This window comes from Lycorma delicatula, chromosome 9 (assembly GCF_047948215.1).
Source record: "Lycorma delicatula isolate Av1 chromosome 9, ASM4794821v1, whole genome shotgun sequence".
NCBI classification, from domain to species: Eukaryota; Metazoa; Arthropoda; class Insecta; order Hemiptera; family Fulgoridae; genus Lycorma; species Lycorma delicatula.
Window position 1 is genome coordinate 107,451,325 of NC_134463.1, and position 13,766 is coordinate 107,465,090.

At 27.8% G+C, this 13,766-nt stretch overlaps 1 protein-coding gene across 2 annotated transcripts in view; it reads right to left on the bottom strand.

The window, feature by feature from the left end:
- Positions 1-6,146: 6,146 nt before the first annotated feature.
- eIF4B (eukaryotic translation initiation factor 4B) overlaps positions 6,147-13,766 on the bottom strand; it is a 61,703-nt gene continuing 54,083 nt past the window's right edge. The window contains exons 12-13 of one of the 2 annotated variants that reach the window (XR_012757654.1): positions 13,056-13,248; positions 6,147-6,456 (exon numbers count right to left, since the gene is read on the bottom strand). Coding sequence is in view for 1 of the 2 variants with exons in the window: in XM_075375049.1 (XP_075231164.1) it covers positions 13,186-13,248 (63 nt within the window). In the remaining variant the exon portion in view is untranslated. Of the gene's footprint in view, positions 6,457-11,097; positions 13,249-13,766 lie in introns of those variants that run through there. The other variant, XM_075375049.1, reaches the window with a different exon arrangement.

A 13,766-nucleotide genomic window follows, 5' to 3' on the forward strand; every position in this document is an offset into this window, starting at 1 on the left:
AAATATGTATAAGATCAAGTAATTAAAAAAAATATTTATATATAAAAACAATTTAGCAATTTTTATGGCTTGAAAATAAAATAGCTTGATAAAATAAAACTTTCTGTGCTCAACACAAATGTCATGATGAATCAAGATGGTTAATATGTTGAGTTTACACATCTTTAATTCTCAAAAAAAAATCTTTTTAAATGTTTAATTATATGTGGCATGTAGTCTTCTGCTCCAATTTCTTCATGTCTTTAATCCACTGCCCTTGTCCTTAATCTAATCAATTTTTTTATACCAATCAACTTTTAATACTACTTCAGTTAATCTGAGACAGCTCCACATCAGCTTGGCTTGCTTGGTTTAGTGCAGAAGGCTACAGGAAACCAATTCACTACACACTTGTTATCTCAAGATTGGCTATGGTAGTTTTGGGAATGATTTGTATCATGTCAGGTTGCCTGCAACCTTTTTGGTTATGGTAATATTCTGATGCATTCCAAAGACTTGCAGATAAATACTAATCTTTGTTTGATATCAGAAAAAAAAACATTTACTTACTACAATAATAGTAGTATTGTACTTTCAGAAAAAAATATAGATGAATCCGAATTTCCAGAAGAGAACATAATCGAAAATGGAATGATGAGATGAAAAGAAAGACGAGTGAGAAGATGAAGAGTTTTTGGAAATGGAGTCTATGCTTATAAATGTGAAAGAAAAAGTAGCATCATATACAGTCAGGCCATGGGATGTGGTAAGGCAAAAGTGAATTGGCTGTTAATAGATAATTGTGATTGCTTTGACGAATGTTCATATTTGTTTCTGTCTACTGATCTGGTTTTTATTATCGAATGCTTACATCTTTTTCTAAATTTTGAAGAATGATTCACCAATTTATAACCTCTCTCTTTATTTGGATTAGTCCATCTGTTTTATATTTTATAAGTTTAATTATCAGTAACAGCTAACCTCACTTTTCATTTGTTTTATTGAAAAATTCTGATAATTGTCCACATAACTGTTATATTTATGTATTTCTGTTTCTTTTCTTTAATTTTTCATTAAGTTTCTAATATTAAAAAAAAATTTATGCAATAAAATATTTCTGGAAGATGAGAAAACAATATGCATAAAATCAATTACTACTCTTAAGTGTGTCAATGTGGAGTTTTAAATGTTACGAGTATTTGGTAAAACAATATTGTTGAATTTGGATAATTGTGCAAATCTGTCGCAATAAATTCACTTTTGACTCTTTTTTTAAGTCAAAGCTACACAAGATGAAATACATCAGGAAAAAATGATGATTTTACATAAATTATTAACAAAAAAACCTCTGGTATTTATGGAAAAAAATGTGTGTACCTGAAATTAAAAAAAAATTTATCTTTGTTATGTGATGTATAATTTTAAAAACTGCCTGATATTCATTTGTTTTTAATATAGTGCCAGCCACAATGCACAACTTAACTGAATCAAGTTCATAAATAAATAGTTAATGAAACTATTAAGTGCGAGGTTTGAAGTCATTTGTTATTTAGTGTTGAAAAATCTACTACTCAAATCCAAAAAGGATTTTGTGATTTATGAACTTAGTATTATGAAAAAGTTTGAAAATGTTGCTGGTTGTTTCAAGGTAGGGCAGTTATTCGTGACAAAAAACAAGTGGTTGTCTTGTCATCAAATACAATTTGTGAATGAAAAAATTTGAGAAATGAGCAATTACTTTCTAAACTTATACAGTGGTATATGAAATTTTAATCGAAAAACTAGATCAGAAAATTACTGAAACAAAGCAGCATCTATGGTATGATGACATTCATAATCACTGTCAAAGTAGTTTAAGCAACACTGAAGTAGAAAGGTTGACCACTATTTTCTAAAATAGAGGAATATTGAGTTCCTTAATTGTAGAAGTTCTGTAAATGCCAACATATAATGCAAAATTCTTACAAAACTATGATGTGCCATTCAGAACAAAATATATGGAAACTATTTGATGTGATTTTTTTTTTTCTGTTAGATTGTACATAACAACAAAAACAATTTTAGAACTAAAGCATATTAGATGGGAATCCTTTAAATGCACTGTACAATCTTGTAACTAATATTATTACTGTTTTCTCCATTTAAAGCAACTGCTTGCATTGCAGAGGTTTGAGAATGAACTGAAAGATGAAATAATTGGTTTAAATCACTAGCAGGAAACATTCTTAAAGGTAGAGTAATAAAGTCAGTGGAATGATACAAAGTGTTGTTATAGTGAATAAGGTTTACGTAGAAAAAAATACATATATGCAAGCTTATTTTAATGAAATTATTTTTTTGTCATTCAGTTTTGTTTTTGCCCAAAATTAACTAGTTACCACTACAAATCATCATGACAACTGCTCACTCTCTACTAAGATTTTACATACAACAAACATAATCTGCAAAAGATAAGTTGTCATCAGTTATTTCAATGCCTAGATTCTTATGCAACTAGAGACCACTTGCTGTAATTTTAAGTGCAATGAATTTTTTTTTAATTTAAGTACTTGGTAGCTTACAATAAGTAAATTGCAGCACACAAGATCATGCCAGAAAACACTTGCAATATGTAGATTGCATAAGTTTGGGAGAAATGATTCTTTTTTATATTATGTTGGCAAGTGTCTTATACTCTATGATCACCCACGGAGGAACAGCCATAACATTACCCTGCTAAGAACATATGGGTTCATCTAAAGAAGTTTACAAAGCAGTTATTAAACATGAAATAATCCTTTTAAAATTATTATTAAAAATATATAAATTTTCTGCTAAGATCGTCATAATTTTTATATTGAGTACATTTATCTACTTTTCTTAGCTTCATCATAACTAAATCACCTATTGATGCCAGCGAGTTTTGAAAATTGGATATATCTGAAAAATGTCAACAGGTGATTTTTTTATGATTAGAGACTGATTACATGCAACATAAAAAGCTTGAACTATGCATGAAAAATGTCAAAATGTGCTACTTTAAATAATTAAAAAATAGTCATTTTTTTATTATCATTATTATTTTTTCATTATCGATGATAATTAACATTTGTTACATTTAACATTTTGTTACTTTTGTAAACATAAACAATCAAAGGTACTCTTCCGCAGCTGCTAAGTATGCACTAAGAGCTGTGCAGCTAATAGGTTGGTTGGCTATAACGTAAGATTTCATTTATTAACAAGGTATTCTACCAAAAAATATTGGAAATATAGCGAAAATATGCAATAACTGGCGAGAATGGGCTTATTATGCAAGTGCATATTATCTGGTTTCTAGTTATGATGAAGCTAACAAAGGTAAATAAATTTACTAAATATAAAAAGTTTCTTTAGTTAAATAGTAAGTTATGAAAAAGTAACTACAGGAAGAAATTTGAGACAGTGTAGAAAATACATACAAAGTTCATGTTCCATGAAATTTTTTTTCAGGAATAGGACTAGCGGCCACAATAACATAGAGGAAGTTGAAATGACTTAATATGAAACATTTAAGTTATTAATTGAACCCATCATTGCCAGAAACATTCACCATTATACTGCAGAATAAACTACTAAATCACGAAGGCTCTGAAGCACAAGTGTTCATTCTGTACTGCAACAGCCATTGTAAAACTATAAAGTTTACAATGTGTCATATTTTACAGTTTGTACTATTTTAAAGATAACTCAAGGGATTGTAGATTATTAAATGACAATAAGACAAGCAGTTTTATTAACTTAAAACTTAAGTTACATGTTTTCCTAACTTCTAACGCTTATGCATTACTTACATGAAATAAATGCTTGGTAGTTTTCAGAGTATGATGAAACAAATCAACATACAGCAAACATATGCTATAACATGAGAGGTGAAACATATTTGTTCAAAAATGAGTTACACGATCTTGTGAAGGTTTTTCTCATTGGCAAGAATGATTTTAATAGTTTGAAAATGGTTGAAAACACGGACATTCATAAGTACCATCCCCTACATGTCAATGCTAATGTGGGCAATGTGAACCAGACTGCTATTTTCACAGCAATGGTTGATTTTCACAACTGGTGGTAATATCTTACAAATGTATTACTGATTGGTAAAAAAGTCTGGTTTGAGTATCTCTTACAGTACATGCCTGGGCAACCAACACCGTTAGAGTAAATTATAAGGAAAAATCGAAACGATTGTTCCCAGTCTGTTTTTTCCTCATCAGGCTCAATTGGACTTATAGTTGAAGAATGCACGTGATGAGGAACATATAATAAGACAGAAACAGCACTAATTCACAGAGTATACATAATTTAGGACTTAATATAGTGAAGGGAACCTTCACTATATTAACTCATAAATATAAGGAAATGAGCTTTTTCTATTAATCAAGTACTCTTAGAAATTTCCTTGATTTTCTGTTTATAGATCACTAACTGTAAAAAGGGTAGCAAGTACATTTTTTATGGAATTTCAGTTTCACTTGTTTAAATCATTTCACATCCTCTACTGTAGAAATGGTACTTTGGTGGCCAGATTAAGTGGTTGAACATTGAAAACATACATGAATCTTGTTTACTGTAGAAAGGATACATCCTTTTCGCAATAGTGATCAGTTCACAACAAAATATATTAGTGTCGCCAGTAGATTTTGCTTAGTAATTGTTGAAAGGTGATTTATGTATATGTGAACAATTATGTTGCTTTGTTCTGCAAGGTTACCTAACATAAAGCTACATTATCCAATCAATTCAACAAAAGGGCAGAGTATTTAGCAATAGCACAAGCAACAAAATTACATTCATTTTGGAATCTCCAGGATAGATACAATTTTTTTTTTTAGTTTATAGGGCTAAATGTTTGTTGTTTTACTGAAACAATGTAAATGCATTTGTAATTTCAGAAGTAAAAAGTACTAGTTAGTGATATTCACGTGCAGGTAAAGGTTTTAACAAAATCTTTCAACATCAACATTCATTATATGAGAAGTGGAAATCTGATTCAGCAGTGGAAAAATTACATCGCAGAATTAAATTGCTTAAGTTCCTGAAGCTTTGAACCTAAACAGATCCTTATGGGCGCAAAGAACAAACTGAAAAAGTAGAATGATTTCAGAATACGTTGTGCTGCATACAATTGCAAACCAATTAGCAATTTTGGAATGGACAACAGTAGCAAGACTTAAAAAATGATTTATTCGTGTTATAGGAATCGATGTTAAAAATAAAGCAATAAACTAAGGTAAGCATTGAAGCAGATTATTCTTTTCATATTTTGATCTTTGCAGAAAAAGCACATTTAGACAATATAAAATCTGTATAAAGTAAAAAGATTTTATTTTATTACTGTTATCAATATTGTTCAAGATATGTCTAAAGTAATGTTTGAAGGCCAAAGAGAATTAAATACTACTTTGAACTTTCTTCAGAGAATACAAAGAACAATCTAATAATTGGCAAGATATTACTATCAATTAAATTAACTATCTTATTAAATTGTCTTTACAAAACCTGAAACTTAAAAATTGAATTGTATTCTTCCCTCTACAATCATGAACTGCAGGGTCAGAGAATATGCTGTCTTCAGTGAACTTCTGAAGTTTAATAATTTTAAGTATGCTACAGGTTGAAGTTATGCCATTTGGTGGTGTTAAGCGTTACGTGCTTCTGTAGCCTAAGTTTTTAGTTTTTTTTTTTCAAATAAATATTTATTGTTAATGAAAACAGACATTCTATTGATTTTTGCATGAATTTAATGACTACGAAAGTAATAATTCAGTTTTACCTGTATATATTGTCAGAATATTAGGTTAGAGTTGACATAAAAGCTTAAGGTAATTACAACAGGCAAAATGATTTCACAGCAGTTGTCCCTTCAACAAATATACCACCACAGAATTCTTCTGTTGTAAATAATAATTTACCTAACTGAAATTTAATAAAGCTCATGATCAAGATACAAACACACTGATCGGATATAGAGAAATCCAAAAAACTAATACAAGAGTTGCATTTCTTGAACCAGTGTCATAAATCTACTGAGAATGTTGTGTGGTATTTACAACACTGGACTAAACAATTTAACTAAAAATAACTGCAAAATGGTTGACATAGTTTTTCTGAGAGATATTAGTAAGTCATAAAAAAATAATCAGACTCAATTTAATAAGAATCTTTTTTAATTATCATTAAATGTATGTTAACATATACAAAACAAATTTTATTTTTTCCTTTATGCAGCAGGTCAATCTTTTTTTTAAAAAAAAACTAGTAGTCATCCATCATTACCAGGTGACATCATAAACTTGCAAGTTAAGCTGTTTGCAATGAGAATTGTGTAACCATTATGTTTCATTGAAATGGATGCTTCTTGTTTCCATCATGGAGTAAAACTGCTTTTAGGCTGTATTTTGTTCAATCAATAAAAAGAAGCCCTTTCTGTAGATGGCCTATTCCTTGTCATTAATAGACCTATGAAAAAATATATATAAAAATAACAGTTTTAAAACACTGAAAAAGTAGAATTTTTTTCTAAGATATAGTCCTTATTCCAGCATATAAACAGATTCCACTCCTGCCAGCTATTAATATTATGATCGCTACAAACAACGCATCATGGATATCTCATTTCATCATAATGGTTTTTATATTTGGTTATTTAAAGTTTACCTTTGTTTCTTTTTGTATTATTTGCCTTTAAAAAAAAATTACAATAAAAATTATGGTACAGTAAAGGTAAGCTATGCTAAAAGTAATTAACATGACTGGTGATTCCTGTGTTGTGCTGAACATGTTAATCTTTGAATATCAATATCATCCCACTTTAGTGATCACTTCAGAATTTGTAAGCTTTCTCCATGAGGAATCTGTAAGAGATTAGTAGAGCAATCATCATAATGAATAATGATTTATAGACTCATGTCATACCATAGGGGCACAGCAACAGCACATAATTTTCTTTATTATAGATTATAGACCTCGAAACTTATCTAGTGAGATTTTAGTAAAATTATACAAACTGAAACTTTAACTGTTCTAAACTAAAAGCAAAATAAACAGTAAAAATTATAATTTGATCTGCATTACTGTTGTATTATAGACCATCCTCTTGAGTAACATCATGGTTCTTGCACATTGGTGTCCTACCATGCTCCAGTTTCCTGAACCATTGGCAGGAGCAATAGCTTAGGCTGATCTGCCACTGAACAGCTTGTGTACTGCTACCCACTACTAAGGTGCACTTGAAACATTTGTTTGGAGAAATTGAAAATAAAACTGTATGCATCATTTAGGTTTGTAGTTTAAATTTTGATCAAATCTAAATAAATCTGCTACTTATTATAATTATGTATAATTCTTTTTCTATTTAGCCTCCGGAACCACTGTAAAGTATTACTTTAGAGGATGATGTGTATGAATGTAAATTAAGTGTAGTTTTGTAGTCTCAGATCAACCATTCCTGAGATGTGTGGTTAATTTCCTATAAAATGTCACTGTCCAATTAATGTTTAGCATTTCAATTTACCTCATTTTTAAATATAAAGTGATTCAGAAGATAAGGGAAATAATTTGAATACAGATTCTATAGCTTGGAATAAGGAAAAAAGTTCATACATACTTATGTCTGAAAATGCTTTGTTGCATTTTTTGCTAGCAAAGAAACTTTTGTCCGTATTTCAATTCCCCTGGAGAAATGAAATAAGTCATACTGGAATTACTTGGTGGTTTCTTATGTTTTTTTACCTAAAAAATCAAATAAAACAGGTCCCAGAACTGTAAATCCTGTAGTTTTTATGATATTAATGTAAAAACAAAAAAAAAAATGGATAACATTTTTTAGTTTGAAATGCAATAACTATGTTAAACGACTAAATGAATGTGTAAATCTTATAACTTGTAGTAAATTATGAAAAAATTGATACCTATGAAAAAAAAAATCAATATTTATTATCAAAAACAAACTAAATTTTTCATTTTTCATTGAGTGACACTAATTTATTAGTCATTGAATAATCATAATTAAGTTATGAGTAAGTGTTAAATAAGTCGTTAAGTAATCGTGTAAACATTGAAGGTAAAGTTCTATTATGTGTAATTTTCTTAGGTTATTAAATGACTCTTTGTATTTTTATTAGAGAAACTTGTTAGCATCCGTATCAACTGATTATTTTAAGAACTGATTGTGACCTCAACACAGCTATGCGCTAAGGAGGCACCTATCCTTAGTAGGATAGGTGCCTCCGTTAATTTTTTAAGAAATTAACAGTAATAAATAATAAAGCATTAATCTAAGTTTTTTGTTAGTCTCTTAAACTGTGTTTTTTTGTTTTAGATTTTTTTTTATTAGATCAAATCTAAGAATTTAATGTTAATTTTTAAGAATTAACATTTTTTAATGAAAATTCATTTAACACTAAGTTTAATTAATTAAATTAGTTTAAATGTAGTAGTAATTAAAAACAAAATTAAGGATATTGTGATTTTAATTAACTTAGAGAAATTTTTTAAATTAGTTTATTAATGTTAATTTTATATTTTTCAGTTATCATAGTTATATGTTAGTGTATATTGTAAAAACATTCTTTTTTGTATATGTATTATGGAATAAAGAATTATTATTATTATGTGTTGTGAATTTATAAAAATTAAAAACTATTTTTAGTACAATAAATTTAGACCTTTGAAAGATTAGGTCAGCAACTGTATGCTTCAAAATTAATTTGAATACTACTCATCATTAAATTGTGATTACATGATAATAATAAACTTAGTTGGTTAGTTGTTTTTGACATAATTTTGATTATTTAATTATTTTTGAGGATTAAGTGGTTTTGATGGTTGTTTTATTCTAAACTAAATCTACACTTTTCCAATTAAATCTAAATTTAAAAAGTGGAACTTCATATTGAATTCTTTTCAATATTTGAATTAAAGTTTTGAACAAATGCCACGGCTCTTCACTCAAGTAGAATATGCTGATATGTTTTTGTGTTCATTTATTTGGGTAAGACGTGCTCTAGCTGTGGTGGAAGATACCAATGTTAGTTACCCTAGACAGTAGTTCCGAACCATACAGTATTTAGAACAATTTTTAAACTTCATGAGAATGGCACACTCAACGTTCAGATGAAACATGAAAGCTGTACCACCTAAAGAATGTTTTCCCTTTCATTATCATACACCAGTTAACGTTCAGATGAAACATGAAAGCTGTAACTGGTGTATGATAATGAAAGGGAAAACATTCTTTAGGTGGTACAGCTACAAAGTACAGTATGGAGGATATTAAATGATCGTGGACAGTGTCCGTATCATGTTCATACAGTTCAACACCTCCAGGTTTGTGACAATAATTACCACTTTATTCTGTTCAAACTATTTTTAGAGAAGTTATGTTTAACCTTAATGGTGTAAACATGGAATTTACAACGGTGGTCTGAGAAAACCCACATGCTGTATTTAAATCAAATTTGCTATGGCATCTTCAACAAACAGTTAATAGGAACTTTCATATTTGACCGTGTCATGGGGAGAAAATATCTGAATTTTTAAACAATGAATTTGTTTTAATGCTTGAAAATTTCTCACTGGCATAACAAATTGAAATGTATTAATTTGATGGAGCACAAACACACTTCACGGTTAATAAAGACAATTCTTAGTAGAGAAATTTACTGGGAAATGGATTGGGTGTAAATTGGGCACTTAGATCACTGGATCTTACTCCCTTAGATTACTGTTTATGGGACTGGATGAAATGTGATACACAAGCAAAAAGTACATGTTATGAATTTGTCTCTTGCATTCCCAATTCTGCTGCCCTCATCAAAGAACACAAAAATATTATAAGGTTGGCTACAGAAAATGTAATGAAGTTGAAAAGTGAATTGTCAATGGTGTTGTTTTTAACAATTAAAGTAGATTATTTTTTTCATAGACTTATTACATCACTTTTCTCAAATTATTTTTTATGATACACATTAGTCATTTAAAGTTCTAATACGTCAAACCTAAAAAAACTTGTTTTTTCATCACCAAATTATTGTGTGTTGCATTAGATATGAAAATTACAGGATATAATTTTTGGATCTGGTTTATTCGATTTTTTACACCTTAAAAATTTCAGTACAACCTTATTTCCTTTTCTTTTTGGGGGAACTGATATACAGCTTGAGATTTTGCCTGCAACTTAATAAAATTTCAGACATATGTTGTATGAATTTTTTCCAAATTCCAAGCTTAGAATTGGTTCCCAAATTACTACCCTTTCCTCCTGAACATATAGTAAAAAAAAGTTTGAAAATATGCTTATTCTAAATAGAAATTTATGCTTATATCTAAAATAACCAAAGCCAGTAAAAACTCTCTGAATTAAAAAAAAAAAAAATCTCTGCCAGTATATACATCTACTACTACCATTTCTATAAAAATCCAATTGTAACAGAAGCTTTTGCCTAAGTTTTATGTAGGCCTTTACTAAATGTATTAATAACGAGAATAAATACTCTGAACAAAGTGTGGGAGGCAAACCTAATAGGACTCCCCTCTTGAGTCCTGAATCTGGCTGGGTAGAAGCAATTAAGTGGTCCATTATTTCTCAAATCCCATGACAATATTTTTCAGAAATCTTTCTGATTTTAGAACCTGTTTTTTTAGAGCAAAGATATTTTTAAACATGCCTGTTAAGTTTTGGCATCTCTCATAAGATTTAAAGCTATTGTTCAAGTTTCACTGAGAATGCAAAATAAGCGTCATAACAGAAATGCCAGGGGATTCATTTTCTCTTTCCTCCGTAATAATAAAAATAAACTGTAACCAGCAATACTGCTTCCAGAATTATACTAAAAAACCATGAACAGTGCTAACTTTCCAAATACAAGGTTCGTTGAACTTTTCACAAATGAAGAAATAAATCTGCCATTACATTCAATAACCAGGGAGGACACAGAAATCATGTCATCATCATCATGCAAAATTTGCTGCAGTAGAACCTGAAATACGACCTAACTTATTGTAAATAATTTTTGTTCTAAGTTGACTACTACCTTATGATATTTAAGACTATTAAAAAATTCATACTTTATAGTAACAAAAGAATTTTACAATTCATCATTAAACGTTTAACTCTGATGTTATATTTTCTCTCTCCTCCTGAAACTTACACAGGGAATTCATCTTCAAGTTACATTTCCTAAGAATTCACCAGATAATAAAAACCGAGATCTACTTGAATTTTTTGTGAAGACTACATGTGTTCTACATTAATTGATTCAGTATAATACACAACTACCTTTTTTTTTACTAGTTTATTACTCATTTTTTTAAATGCTATATTAAAATCCACCAAAGGTAACACTATACATTTTACAAATAGCTGAGTTAATCTATATATATATATATATATATATATATTTTTTCTTTAAAGAAAGACCCAATAGATCATGCTTATACTGTATATATGTATGAATATAAAACTGTATAAAGCGTATTTACTTATAAAAAATTATTAAAAAAGAAATAAGAAATACAAGATATTAGTTTTATTTACTAATGTAAATAAATTACTTTTTATTTTCATAAACTGGTTTCAATTTTTTTTCAATTTATTTTTGTTCAATCAATTAAAAACAGAATTATTAATGTAGTGTTTTTAAGTCTTTCTGTAACTGAATGATTAACCAAAACTTCCTAATTTTCATTAATCTAAATGTAATTAATAATATATAGTATTGCATAACAGCAATAACATCAATATAATATACAATAATTATTTCTCATTCAACACAGTTTATACATTATTAACTAAATTAACCAAAAAAGGAAAAATCATTATTTTATAAACATACAAAATGTACACTATTTTAAAATAAATAATTGCTTTCAATAAGAAAAAAAATTGGTCAAATCAATTATCAACCCAATCTTTGTAATTTTATCAATCAAATTAGGACAATTACAAAAAAAAAAAACATTGAATAACTAGCAATTCCATTTAACAATTGCAGAAGGAAAAAAATGTCAATATATGCAAAAAAAATTTTCAATTCATACTTTTTATGTTTTAAACTCTGATGAACTGATTGATCACAGAGTATCCAAAGATGAAAAAAATGCAAAAAAGAATTATAAATATTTCATCAACTCCCATTTACATTTTTTATAAAAAAAATAAAAAATTACAATTAACACCCATAAAAATATATTAAGTAATTCCACTTAATTTTATTTTTTTTTAAATTCACATAACCCCCACAAAAATAAAGAACACGCATTTAATTGTAATCATAATAATAAACGAGACAAAACTTAAAAGAAAAAATTGTTAAGAATATGAATATTTTTTATCAATATTATTTATAACAAAATTATATATATTATATATATAATAAGGCGCACAACATTCCATTCACAGATTCAGATCAAATTTTAACAAAACTGATCTTTATTAACCTGTAAATAATCAACTTTTATCTTCAGATAATGTAATGTAAAAATATTTCCTACATCTTTGTATTTTTTTTTTTAATTATAATATTACATTTTATCTAATTATTTTTATTTATTATACGTATTCAATTGAATATTTTATGAATAATATGAAATAACAGCAATATTGTTTCTCTTAACAGCAGTTCATAGATATTATATTATATTATATATATATATATACACACACACACACATATATATATATATTTTTATAATTATTAAAAATCACCATCTTAAAAAAATGCTTCAAGCTTTTCCGCTGGAACTTATCCTATCATATTATTTTACATAAAATAATGTTAATAACAAAAAAGAAGGAACATTAAAAAAACCGTAATAAATAACTTAACCGAAGGAAGAACTAGAAATGTAAAAGAAAAATTATAAACAGCAAGAATTTTTTCCATTAAAAAATATATACATACTGTAGACAGTACAAAAAAAATGAATTCAACGAAGAGATATAGTTAATAAAAATGATTATATATATATATATATATATATATATAAAGAAAAACAAAAATTTTTTTACAGAATTAAACTGTTAAATATATAAATTTGCTAATGATATGGTTAAGTACCAGCGAATGAAAATTTTCAGGGTTTGGCTACTTTATATTGATGTATGACTTGAAAGGTGATAAGTTAGAGAACAGTTGCAAGCTGTTTTTTTTTTAATTTTTAAATTGATTCACAAGCCTATATATAGATTCAGTTAGCAGCAGTCTCACTGGATTCATCAAGGAACGCATATTTATTAGAACCAGCAAAATTCTGAAAAAAAAAAAAAATCACCAAAATTAGAAATAAATCATTTTTATTTAACATATTAAACAATGGTATATATCAAGACCTGTGGGAAGAGATATAGATCCTCCTCACATGTATGAAAATCTGTTTTGGATAATTCTATTTTGATTAATTGTAGAAGAATATAACAAAGTTACGAAGGATTGTTACTGTGTAGCACTAAGAAAGAGTCACTTTTATTATGGCATGATCAGAGTTGTATTGATTTTTTTTTAACAATATCCATATTTTATTATGAAATCGATATTATACATAATGAAATATTAGAGATCTTGGATTCTCTTTTACTTATTAAATTATGCAAGCTTTTAAAAATAAGTCTGGTAAGAGTAGAAATAAGATAAGTGTTATGAATACATATATTTTAAACATAACAAAATACAAAATCCTCTGACACAGAAGTCATAATTGATAAAAATGGAAAATGCACAATTAAATCAAATAATAAATTACTAAATGAAAAAAGATCTCAGCAGGCTGTT